The sequence below is a fragment of the Poromitra crassiceps genome (genome assembly GCF_964638095.1).
Source record: "Poromitra crassiceps genome assembly, chromosome: 2".
NCBI lineage: Eukaryota > Metazoa > Chordata > Actinopteri > Beryciformes > Melamphaidae > Poromitra > Poromitra crassiceps.
This window is the reverse complement of record NC_139624.1, coordinates 31,720,576-31,732,882: the sequence shown is the minus strand read 5'-3', so window position 1 is coordinate 31,732,882 and position 12,307 is coordinate 31,720,576. Positions and strand designations below refer to the sequence as shown.

Genomic DNA, 12,307 nt, shown 5'->3' with positions numbered 1-12,307 from the left:
TGACGCTGCAAAGCTAACCTGGTCCCGACCAGGTTAGCTTCAGAGGATAAGATCAAAATCCATGACAGACCCATATAATCGGCTCTCTGGAGTCACTCACCGTTCATATAAGATCGCCATATGAAAAATAGATTGCAGTCAACTGAGAATATAACAAGAAAAACATTTGTGGCTCTGTAGGCTACATAATTAAATTAAGCCTACTTACCACTTTATGTCTTAACAGCTCAACGATGCGTGGAGAAATATGATCACTATTAATCACCGCAGCGCATATCATGAATGGACCCTCAAATGGAGTGAGGGTGTCGTCTCAATTCAGTTGAGCAGTTTTCTCTTTTATAGTAGGCTATTAGGCTTTATACTAGGCTATTTTATATATGAATTATTCGATCAGTGCAACCACACACATGAGTGATAGAGATCATTATTCATTGAGCATGCGTTTCTAAATCTATGGTCTAAATAGGCTTACAGATTGTGGAAATGTATAGACTGAGATTACACATTTAGATTTGTTGCTGCTGCCTGTATCAATGCAGCTGTATCAATCGCTGATCAAAGTAAATCAAATGACTGATGTGAATACAAGCTGCTGCTTTAGACAGCCCTTCAGCAGACTATCCAACGCGGATTTTCATTCTGACATTAAATCGCGGATACATTAAATATCCGCTAAAACTCTGATCATGCACTGCGCTTCATTGAACGAGGAAATGGGTGTGGAAATGAGTGTGGGCGTGGATAAACTCAGCTGTTCATAATGTGATTGGCTGGCGCACCTCTTTCGCGTGGACGCGCGCCTGTGCACGAGCGAAAAACGTGCGCGTGCACAGGCAGATCCCAGGTCCACTTACCTAGTAAAAAACCAGCGTCGTAGTATCAGTTAACTAGATAGCTTTGATCCTGTTCAGTCAAACCAGATCAAAGGGACTTATCGCGGATCTGTTAAACTAGTTTCGTAGTACAGGGCTCAGGGATACTCAACCTGCTTTGCTCGGGGGGCACTTCTGCAAAATGACAGGGGGCCAGGGGCCAGTTAATAAATCAACAATAGGTCTCTGTGCGATGTGGGAGTATCTTGCTGCCTGTCCATCACCAAGCCTCAACCAGCCTCTCTATGTGTAGGGAATCATAAGCAGTACTATTAACAGCATTGGTAATGTTTTTTGTTTGTTTGTTGTTGTTGCTGTTGTTGCTTCTGTTTTTTGTTTCAGTTTTTGTTTTTTCTCTTATTTTCTTGTCTTTTGAAACTCAGAACATGCCACCACATTATTAAACCTGATGGGTTAAGGTGTCAAAGGAGGGAGGGTTAAGGGGAAGGGGAGGAAAAAGAAAGAATTTTTTTACGAGACATATTTTCTGTTATTACATGTATATTGATATTGCCTTGCTAGTCTAATAAAAATATATATTAAAAAAATAAAAGATAAATCAACAATAATAATATACTTTTTTTCTGTAGCAGATTGTAGTTTTTTGGGGTTCCAGCTTGAGTTTAGTCTGACAATTTTGTGCACACAGGATAGTTACTGTATTAGTCAGGTTAAGTTAGTTAAGATCGCTCAGTTAGCTTTATACATTAGAACAAATAACTAATGTTCTTTGACCTAACTATTCAGTACTACTTCAGTCAACTCACAATTTTAAGACTTTTTAAGTTGATCTGCCATATTTTTTGCAGTGGTTTTGAATTATTATTTATTTAACCTTTATTTATCCAGGGAGGACCATTGAGAGCATGCTCGCTTTTTCAAGGATGCCCTGAGAACAATTAAAACAATTTATAACAATTAAAATTAATCCATCAATCAGCTAAATATACATTGAGTCATTTCCATGTTGCCAGACACTATTGACAGTTTGAGACTCCCAGCCCAAAACAAACAGTTTTATTAGCGAACGTGAATTGACGATGCGGTGCGTGATTGCCCTGTGTAGTACACTGTGTACTTTGTTTGAGCACATTGTTCCAGCTGTAAACAAGGCTAGCTCGGTGAGTAGCCTACTCGACCAATTTGAAAAAAAATTGTCACGATGAGTTTATTAGACATATACAGTGTGGAAAATAGGTCCCAGGTTGAAAAAAAATGAAATGATCCTTTCAGTACATATAAGTGCCTGAGTGACGAGCAGGTGGCAATATTTGATAATTTAGCTGGAGCTCATTCAAACTTTATTTGACGTTAGTTTTCATTGTGAATTAGAAAATAGTTGGGGGGCCACTCGGCACCCTATCGCGGGCCACATATGGCCCCCGGGCCGCAAGTTGAGTATCACTGGCCTACACCCTATGACCAAGGATGTTAGTAACTAATTAATTGGGCTACTTGATCTAACTTCTTTCTTAAAAAAAAAAAAAAAAACTTGTACCACTGTTCCTTCAGAAGTTGTAGTTGTCATAGACTGTGCTGCATAGTTGATTGCTCTATTGCTGACAACAATGTGTTATTGTAAGTCGCTTTGGATAAAAGCGTCTGCCAAATGACGTAATGTAATGTAATGTAATGGCTACTCTTGTTAGGCTACTGTACTAGCTCTTGTGTGCTTAGAAAATAACAATAACAATAAAAAAATCAGTGATGCTTTCACCTAAAAGATAAATTCACCTAAAAATGAAAATTCAGTCATTGCACTACTTTTCCAGGGAGCAAAGTTGCAGCAGTCTCCTAAGTCCTAAACAATTGAAGAGAATATTGAGATAAAGCCTCCATATGAAATGTCAAGTTGACTTGAAAAGACGTTATTTACACCAAGTTTTTAGCTGACATTGTCACTGTAGCCACGGTGCAGCTACAGTGAAGATTTCAGCTAAAAACAGGGTGTAAATTATGTATTTTCAAATCAACTTGGCATCTTGTGACTTCTGAAGACTTGGATTACGCCAGACAAGCATTATGAAGTTTTTGTTGTTAGAGTCAGAGTCAGTTTATTTGCCATTTGCAGTAGAAACTACATTGGAATTGAAGTGCAAGCTAGGAGCTTAAAAACATAACACATACATAACAAATCACACAGAAAATATAAAAATGTGTAGGTATAAAGGAGTAAAAAAAAAAAAAAAAGAGTAAAAGAGATAAATACACTTGTAGACAGGCATGAATCATCTGGCTCAGATATAAAGTGCAGGGCAATTAAAGTGCACAAAATAAGGTGCCTATAGAGTCAGTATTTCATAGATCTATGTGGTATTGTTTAGTCTACGCACTGCGCTTGGGAAGAAGCTCTTGGCAAAGCGAGTGGTGGAGCATTTAATAGAGCGGTAGCGTCTGCCCAGGGGGAGTAGAAGCTGGCGGCCGGATGACAATACTGGATGTTGTTGTTGTTTTTACGTTTTCAAAGTTGGTCACCATCGACTTCAACTGTTTTACAAAGGTTTCAAAGTGGGCTCCAAACAGTTTCAGGGGAGGCTCAGTGAATGGAAGTGAAAAAAATATTACATTAGTTATTACAGTAGAGCCTACATCAGTTATCAAAATGCGCTCACAGAGAATAGCCTAAATGTGTGATTTGGTTAACCCATTGATACCTGATGCAGCATTTGCGTGTATATCCCTCATTTGTGTGTGTATCCCTTTAAGACCGCGAACCGCGTGACGCGGTTCGCGGTCGGGGTTGTCTTTCTCAATGCTAGGGGGGTTTTAGCTAAAAGGGGGGTTTTCTGGGTTTTCTTTCTTAACACTAAATCAGCGCGCCGAATTATGCGGATTGGTCGATCACCCAGCGCCCGCTGTAGCGCTGCGGCCACGCCCGGTCGGTGATTTCGTAAGCCGCTGTGGGGTTTTCCTTTAAAATGTTTTTTTTTCCCGATTTTTTATCCCATTTTTATCCCCCGTTTAGTGCTCATTTGAATTACTCAATCCTGGTTGCTACTCCATCCTCTGCCGATCTGGGGAGAGCCGAGACTGATTCCATGCATCCTCCGAGACATGGGCAGTCAAGTCAGCCGCTTCTTTCACCTGCCCGAGGAAGCTTCACCGGTAGGACATAGCACGTGGGAGGTTCACGCTATTCCAACCAGTTCCCCTCCCTCTGAACAGGCGCCCTTAACGATCAGAGGAGGAACCATATAAGCAACCAGGATGTTGCATGTTTTTGTGAAGGGGGTTCCTATATGAAGGAGACCCCCGGGAGGCACGGGGAGAACATGCAAACTCCACACAGAAAGGCCATTTTGCCGACCCCCACCCGGGTGGTGGGCACTCGAGGACATGCGGACGGGCACGCATTCCTTCAGTGTTCACATCGGCCCAGGTGGGAATCGAACCCACGACCTTCGAGCTGTGAGGCGATAGTGCTTACCACTGCCCCACCGTACCTCCCCTCTGTGGGGTTTTCCTAATGCTGAGTCAGCGCGCCGAACTATGCCGGATTGGTCGATCACCCAGCGTCTGCCGTAGCGCTGCGGCCAAGCCCGGGATTTTCGTAAGCCGCTGTGAACCAAGTAAACCAAGTAAACCTAAGTCAGCGCGCCGAAGCTCGCCGGATTGGTCGATCACCCAGTGCCTGCTGCAGCGCTGCGGCCATGCCCGGGGGGCTCCGTAAGTCGCGGCCGCCATGCCATCAGAATTAGTTGCCATACTTGAATAAAGCTTGCTTGTTAAAACTCTACCCTCTGGTCTCTCATGATTGAAATGGTGGTCTCGACCTAGTTTCAAGATGAAGACCAGACACGCTGCCTCGCACCACGCGCAATCCTAGTGACCTCACCCACCTCATGTAATCCTAGTGTGACGAGCACAAGTGTAATCCCAGCGTGACGTCCGCGTGACGCACTTGCCTATATGACGCCGATAATGTCGTCAGTGCCGAGGCTATGACGTAGCAGTATTTATAGCCATGCCCATGGGTTATGAGTTGCCATGGCAACTCTCTTACTAAAAGGCTTTGGTTACCTCAAATGACAATGTAGAAAAAACAAAATGGCGGAGACAGCTGTCAGATCCTTGTGAATCGATCTTCGCTTATAACTTTACTAATACTTCGCAGAAAATTATGTTTTGTACAAGAATAGACGCGGGCTAATGTCTTCTTTGCAAAAAAAAGGCTGTTAACCCCGCATTTAACCCCGCATTTAACCCCGTAACGTTAGTTGGTGTCGGGCTTTGCAGAAAGCTCTCAGCTTCTCAGCAAGAGCTGAGAATGCAGCGCTGCGCTCGAGCTGCGTGTCGGGCTTTGCAGAAAGCTCTCAGCTTCTCAGCAAGCGCCAGGATTGGCCAATGTCAACTTCAGTCTCCAGAACGATCCAATCAAATCACCCGCACGTCTATCTTCTTGCTAGAGGTCCCGCCTTACAGTAGTGTTTCAACTGACTATCAGAATGCCATGCCAGTCGGACTTATAGTATTATTATTATTATTATATTATCATACTTGGAAACCGTTTTATAAAAGCAATATAGCACTCGAGCTGCGTGTGTTGTGGCATATATCCCGCTGCTCAGCAGTTATCCCACTCGGCCTGCGGCCTTGTGGGATAACAGCTGATCAGCGGGATATATTTGCCACAACACACTGGCTCTCATGCTATATTGCTTAAATATATATATATATATATATATATATATTTGCAAGACCCACAATCCAAAGGAATTCAGGAATCCAGGAATTGTGTGAAATATGCAAACTTGGGCGCCTTTTTCAAAGTTTTGCTTTGAGGGGCTTTGAAAACCCCTGGTTTAGGAGAATGCTGCAACAGTATTTTGCTGTGAAAGTCCTGCTGTTTTGTTTTATAATAAAAAGAGAAACAGTCCTTCCATCGGCATGGAGGTGAGTAGATTGAATTTTCATTTTTGGATGAACTTTTGACTGAGGTTTTGTATTTCACTATACATTTTAAATGAGATCCATGCTAAATTACGTTTTTTTTTTACCTAATCAAAAATTATCTTGAACCTTGTGCTCTTGGCCTCGAAACCCCCCACATCTAACAATATTATATTTACGATATTTTGTGATTGTGATGTCTTTGCAACTCTTTTTATGCGATAACTTTTATATCCAGCAGGGGTCCCTATTTATCTAGGCTACACACCCTGAACATTATGATCCTGATTTTACAGCCTACTGATGAGTTACATAATGATGTTTTGTAATACATGCCATAACACTAGAACACTGTCATTTTAATTTGAGTGTTATACAATAAAAATGGTATGATTAATAAAGTCATAAATACCAGACCAGTGAAGTCTAACGTCAATTTGTGTAAAGTCTTTCCAAGTGTTTTGTGATGGAAGTCACCAAAGTTACAAAAACTGAAAACAATGTCGTCAAATTCACATTCACATTCACATTATTATTAAAGTAACATTGAATTTGTCCAGACTTTCAGACGGGCCGACGGGGCTCTAGTTTTCGTCTGAGACGGAAGTGGCGGATGGGTACATTGTTATTGTGTGGCTGTAATGTGGTCCTGTGAACGTTGTCTTAAATCCGTGAAATCCAACTTTATGGTAATGAAAGAAACTGCTTATAAATACGAGAGTTGTATGTCTATCTGAAGCAGTAATCGTGGGATCGCTGTAGCTAGTTGTGTGTACAGATTCTACACAGCTCAAATACTTTTTTTGCCGGGGCGAAGCAACAAACCCTTGGAGAACGTCAATGCTGCCTTAAAGTGCTGCGGAAATATTCGTAAATTCACAAGAATGACCCGGCAGGTGGGGATGTGTGTACAGTACACATCAAAGTTTGGTTTTAACATTCACACCTATCATTTCTCCTCGTCGTTTTGCTGCTGACCCATTGTGTCACCACTTCCTGTTCAAAACGCCGGCTGTTTCAAGTCTGACTCACCTGAGTTTCACTAACATGAGTCAGACAGGTTTATGAGTTACAGGAAGTGTACAATCAGAACTTATGATTGTGTTTACACTTCCTGTTAGTCTCTCAAACCAGTCTCTTCTACATAAAGTGAAGAATAGCTATACGAGGGATCAGCCGAGCAACATTTTGGTAAACAAACAGCATCACTTTAGGTTAAGATTTCCATTAGAGTCAGAGTTAAGGTGTCCATAAAATAGAATCGGCTGCACAAAACACCCTTAAATCTTGTGCTTATGTTTTCCTTAAAATGTTTAACCTTATGGAGAAGATTTAATGGTGTTTTGTGCAGTCGATTCTATTTGATGGACACCTTAACTCTGACCCTAAGGGAAATGGTGCTTTGTGCAACTGGGCCCACTCTTACGCGTTCCTTTATCGCAAAAATAACTGGGATGTGGAGGCTAAATGACATCACATCCGTTTTGTTAGCGTTCCATTTGCAAAAAACTTGAGCTGGGAAGTTCACTGTTGATTGGTCAGATCCAGTCGCTAGCAATAACAATTGACAACATGGCATTTCGCGGTATTTTGCGCATACAAACACTGCAGCCTCATGTCCACACAGATAGAAGTTAGGCAGTGCTGTGTGTACAGCTGATTTAATGAGACACAAACAAAACAGAAGTGCTAAACAATATTACTACGATTACTACTACTGTTGTTGCGTGGCGCAGCCATCTTGGATTTTTGAGGTTGGGGCTGCTGAGACTCCTACGAGTTTGGAATGGGAAATACCAGCTCTGATGACGTCACCGCCCAGCTCATGACCTTTGAAGTCGTAAGATTACCAGTCCCCAGTTATAAAGGAATGCACTCCTGATTCTACCTACTTCTTCTTTTTGGTGTTTTATGGCAGAGCCCGGCTGACCCTGTTTACATTTTAAAAACTGCGACACTTCACACAACTTTAACACGACATGCCTATGTCTATGCCTATGTTATAGCTACATCAAATGATTTAGCTAATTCTGCTCTCACTCAGAATGTCAAAATATAAGCGATGTGATGTAGCCTATAGCTTTTGAGATATTAACGTTTGTTTGGCACAACTCATACTAGTTGGATGGCAGTGACGCCACGGTTTATTTCCAAAATAAAACAGCTACCCAAATCGCTTTTGCGATTGCCAAATCGTAATTTCCTATCATACGGGTCCTTTAGTGTGGTGTTGTGAAAACAATACCGCCCCCATCTGGCAGCGTCAGGTTAACTGGGAAATACTCGAAACGTACGAGGGGCACTTGAAGGCATCATAACAGCTCGCAACCTTGCTAGTGCTAGCATATTGGCTAATAACTAGCTACCATTGACTGTAGCTACATAAGTGGCAAGCTTGTGACGCGAAACGAAAGGGCCGATGTGCGATGTGATTTTTTATTGATTCTTCACCGAACAAACTACACGAGCTATAGCAGATTGTCCTGCTCAACCGACTATCTCGGCTAACGTCAATGTTAGCTGCGCAACGACCAGTCGTACTAGCTTTAGCTAACCGCTGATCTTAGCTAGCCAATTTAGCTAACGCTAGTTAGCTAACGTATTTCCAAATGCTTCAATGAATGGGGTCTACATCAGTCAACAATGTACGCCTGCTACTATCAGCGTCTATTTATCATGTGCTATACTTGAAGACCTTGATGCAAACACCGGAGTTTATTTGGGGAAGCTCGACGGGCTAACGTGATTAGCCACATAACGCTGGAGAATCGTATCACAACTTTGTTCGAAATGCATAATCATGGAATAATAACGTTACACTACCCAGACACGGGGACCTACACAATGTTAGCTTGCACATAGCTAACATCGCAGCCAACGTTGGACAATCGGGTGCTTTTTGTTGAGCAGGTCTGTATTGACAAATATAGTTTCAGTGAGCGTCAATGTGCGAGCCTTCACTGGAGTGTGTTTATTTTTGCGACGGTGTCGTCTGTCCCCATTTTGAAAGGGAATGATGGCGTTTTGGACTGATCCTGCTCTCCGTCCCAGGTAACTCTCAGCCCTGCGCAGGGGAGTGGTAGGGGGGAGGACTCCCCGGCCTGGCCAACAGTTTCCGGATGATGGCAAAGCCTTGGAAATTATTTGGAGCCCAGTTGTTTCATTACTTCCACGGATTGTCGCATCTATAGAAGACCAAGAAATGGCCTTGTCACTGAAGTGAGTTATTTAAGAGTTTTAAGGATCACGATGGATACAGGACGTTCCCACAAGAGAAAACTGTGCAGTTATTGAAAGCTAATCATGGACTGATGAAGTCAACTCAACTCAGTACGTTTTTTTAACAAATATTATTTTATTTGACTGATACAAGTCCAACATGTCTGGATTTGCTGAATTCGTCCCCCCACCTGAATGCCCAGTTTTTGAGCCGAGTTGGGAGGATTTCTCGGACCCATTAGGATTTATCAACAAGATCCGACCCATTGCAGAGAAAACGGGCATCTGCAAGATCCGACCCCCCGAGGTAAACTCAGTAACGTTAGCATTTTAAGAATTGGATTGAATGTTGGATTGGAGTCTGCGTGGATTTGCCTGTTTGCTCCTGCTGTTATGTAGTGCAGGGTTATTTTGGGCCTAAACGTTACGTGAATTTTGCGTTAGGCAACGACATCACTAGTTGCCATTACACTAATAGAGGTCAAATTAGGCTTAATTTCTAAGCACTAAACGTATTTGTTCTGCATTTGGATTTGATTGTTTTTACGTTACTTTATGTCACATGAAACAAGATTGGGATTTGCAAAAAGCGGCGTAAATTCAACATTTCCGGCTATCATTTCTTTGTTTTTGTTTTCTTCATAGCTACACCGAAGATGCGACATCAGGCCACACATACATAGGCCGGTCGCTCGTTTCAGACCTTAACGCTCATATTTATGTTATATAGAAGGGCAGTCAACAAATCGAGGTAACGTTTGTTTTCCTCGCAATGTATGTTGGGGCGTGTGTCTGGCAAGTAGATGCCCATGTCTTTGCCATTTTATGACCTGGCAGAATATGAGCCTTATCCACAATTACAGCCTGAAAGAGTCTCTGTTCATGCACAGTGACGTTAGGCCATGCCAAAAATAGAATGGGAATTTGATATTGTAAATAAACTAAACTTAAATGAATAGTGGCATTGTGTTGTAAATATTTGTTGGCCCTCATTAGGCCCATTCTGTTCACTCTTCCTCTTCCTGAGAAGCAGTGATTTCAATTCCAAGTTGCAGTGTTGTTGTTGCTGTCATTTCCTCATTGATTACGTTTGCTGTGAGAATAGATTGATTTGTGTTTTCCTGTCTATCAGGACTGGCAGCCTCCTTTTGCCTGTGATGTGCGCAACTTTCGCTTCACTCCTCGAGTACAAAGACTCAACGAACTTGAGGTGAGTTTGCAAAGTGTTACAAAATGTATCATGTCAGTCATTTTGTCTGAATGTGTCTCACAAGTTGCTTTTTCGTGAACAAGAAAACAGTCTGATTTTCAGATTACAGCCATTTCAATTGCATTCACTTTTGATTGGGTGTCATGGGCCCTTGGGTTAATTGACGCATGCCGCATGGCCATGTCAACCGTATGTTTTCACCTGATCAGAGCAGTACGGTTTTGGAGTTCAGTGCAGCGAATCAAACAGTCTTGCCTGAGGTACAGAACATTGTGCTGAACATTGGTTTTGGCCTCCCTCCTCTTTCCCTCAACTCTGCAGGCCCTCACTCGGGTTAAACTCAACTTTCTGGATCAAATCGCCAAGTTCTGGGAGCTGCAAGGCTCCAAGATCCGATTCCCACATGTGGAGAGAAAGGTGCTGGACCTCTATCGGCTCAGCAAGGTAAAACCACAACATGTTGGATTATTTCTGTGTCCACTGTTTGTGTGTACACTGAATATAACATTGATTGAGTAGGTGAAGAGGGTTACATCCTTGTGTATCATTATGCTTAGACAGGTGTGTGTGGGTGGGGGTGGGGGGGGGGGTGATCATTTCTTTGTTGACCTTGAAAAGTTTGTGAGATTGGGACAAAAATCTGGCGAATTTCACACAAACAATTTTGCACTCCTTGATGCTGTAAACATGCTCAGCATCAACACACACCTGTGTGTTTCAGATTGTATCATCAGAGGGCGGCTTCGAAACGGTGTGTAAGGAGAGGACGTGGTCCAAGGTGTCGAGCCGGATGGGCTTCCCACCTGGTAAAGGCACCGGCTCATTGCTGCGCTCACACTATGAGAGGATCCTCTACCCCTACGAGCTCTTCCAGTCTGGAGCCACGCTAACTGTGAGTGGTGCTGACCTAACAAACAGACTGACACAGTTTGACCATGCTACATATGGCTGCAAAATATCAACTAAGATATCATGACTTTAGTCCTGAATATTGTGATTGTGATATGAATATATGATTTGTGATATGGAATGCTTAAGATTGACTCGGTGTGAAGTAAAGTATTTAAGAAAAGTAAAGAATTTCTGGTTGTCTGGTTAACACCACACAACAGGACAAAGATGAAGCGTCATGTCATAGGAAGACAAGGGACCACTCTATCCAATTCTGTCATTAAAAAATATTTTTATATTCATCCAAAATGTTCAGAATAGCCGTTCTGTATATATATTTTTTGCTTCATGGTACAGAAACTATAGGTTACATACTTTGACATTACAAATATATGCGCGAGTGATTTTATTAGTATGAGACTTCTTCACTTTATGCACGCTGTTTTTTGTATTTATTCCTCCCAACAAAATCAAGCTTGGAATCAGCATTGAAATTGACTAGCGAGACCTAGGCTTCACAAAGGCAGAGCTGAAGCTGTTGGCAATTCACTAGACACAAGCACACAGACACACACTCATGGGTTAGGTTTGCTTATGATTCAGGTTCGATTCGCTACAAGGATGTAGTTGTTTTGTAGCACAGATTTCGTGCCATTGAAACATTTTCACAGAAGCCTAGCAGCCACTGAAAAGGTCCTGTGGTTCTTTGTGCCATCGTTATAAGATCACTGTTTCTCCATAGCCTAGAATAGACCGGTCTCTATCTAATTTCCTCTTACCGCGCTCCCCTCTCCCCTCAGGGCATCCAGCGGCTGTACGAGGAGGGAGACGATGGAGAAGAACTAGACGAGGGAGTAGGGGAGGAGGTGATGGAGGAAGAGGAGGAGGAGGAAGATAAGGAAAGAGACAGGGATGGCCACGGTGATGCAACACAGACCAAAGACCGACTCCTGCCTGAGAGACGCTCCCGGCGCCTCAGGTCTGAGGTAAAGGAAACGTTGGTTGAAGAAGTGAATCTCAAGCGAAAAAAGACTCCAAAGAAAGTTATTGCTGGATAGGCCAGCAATGTTGGTTTTAAGCCAAGCTGTCGTTCCTATCTCTTCACATAATGTCATAGATTCAATTGTAATGATTCTGTCTTTGTGCGTTGGTGAATGGAAAAAAATTGCAACCTACTTAATATTTTGAATTAACCAAAAACAATACTGCCCAATCTTGTGGT

The 12,307-nt window shown here is 42.5% G+C and overlaps 1 protein-coding gene across 1 annotated transcript in view; it reads left to right on the top strand.

The window, feature by feature from the left end:
- The first annotated feature begins 8,171 nt into the window (after positions 1–8,171).
- The window catches only part of kdm5a (lysine demethylase 5A), a 35,484-nt gene continuing 31,348 nt past the window's right edge, over positions 8,172–12,307 (top strand). The window contains exons 1-5 of the mRNA XM_083632161.1: positions 8,172–9,291; positions 10,117–10,194; positions 10,516–10,638; positions 10,916–11,086; positions 11,886–12,071. Of these exons, the coding sequence (XP_083488287.1) occupies positions 9,145–9,291; positions 10,117–10,194; positions 10,516–10,638; positions 10,916–11,086; positions 11,886–12,071 (705 nt within the window). The 5' untranslated portion in view covers positions 8,172–9,144. The remainder of the gene's footprint in view (positions 9,292–10,116; positions 10,195–10,515; positions 10,639–10,915; positions 11,087–11,885; positions 12,072–12,307) is intronic.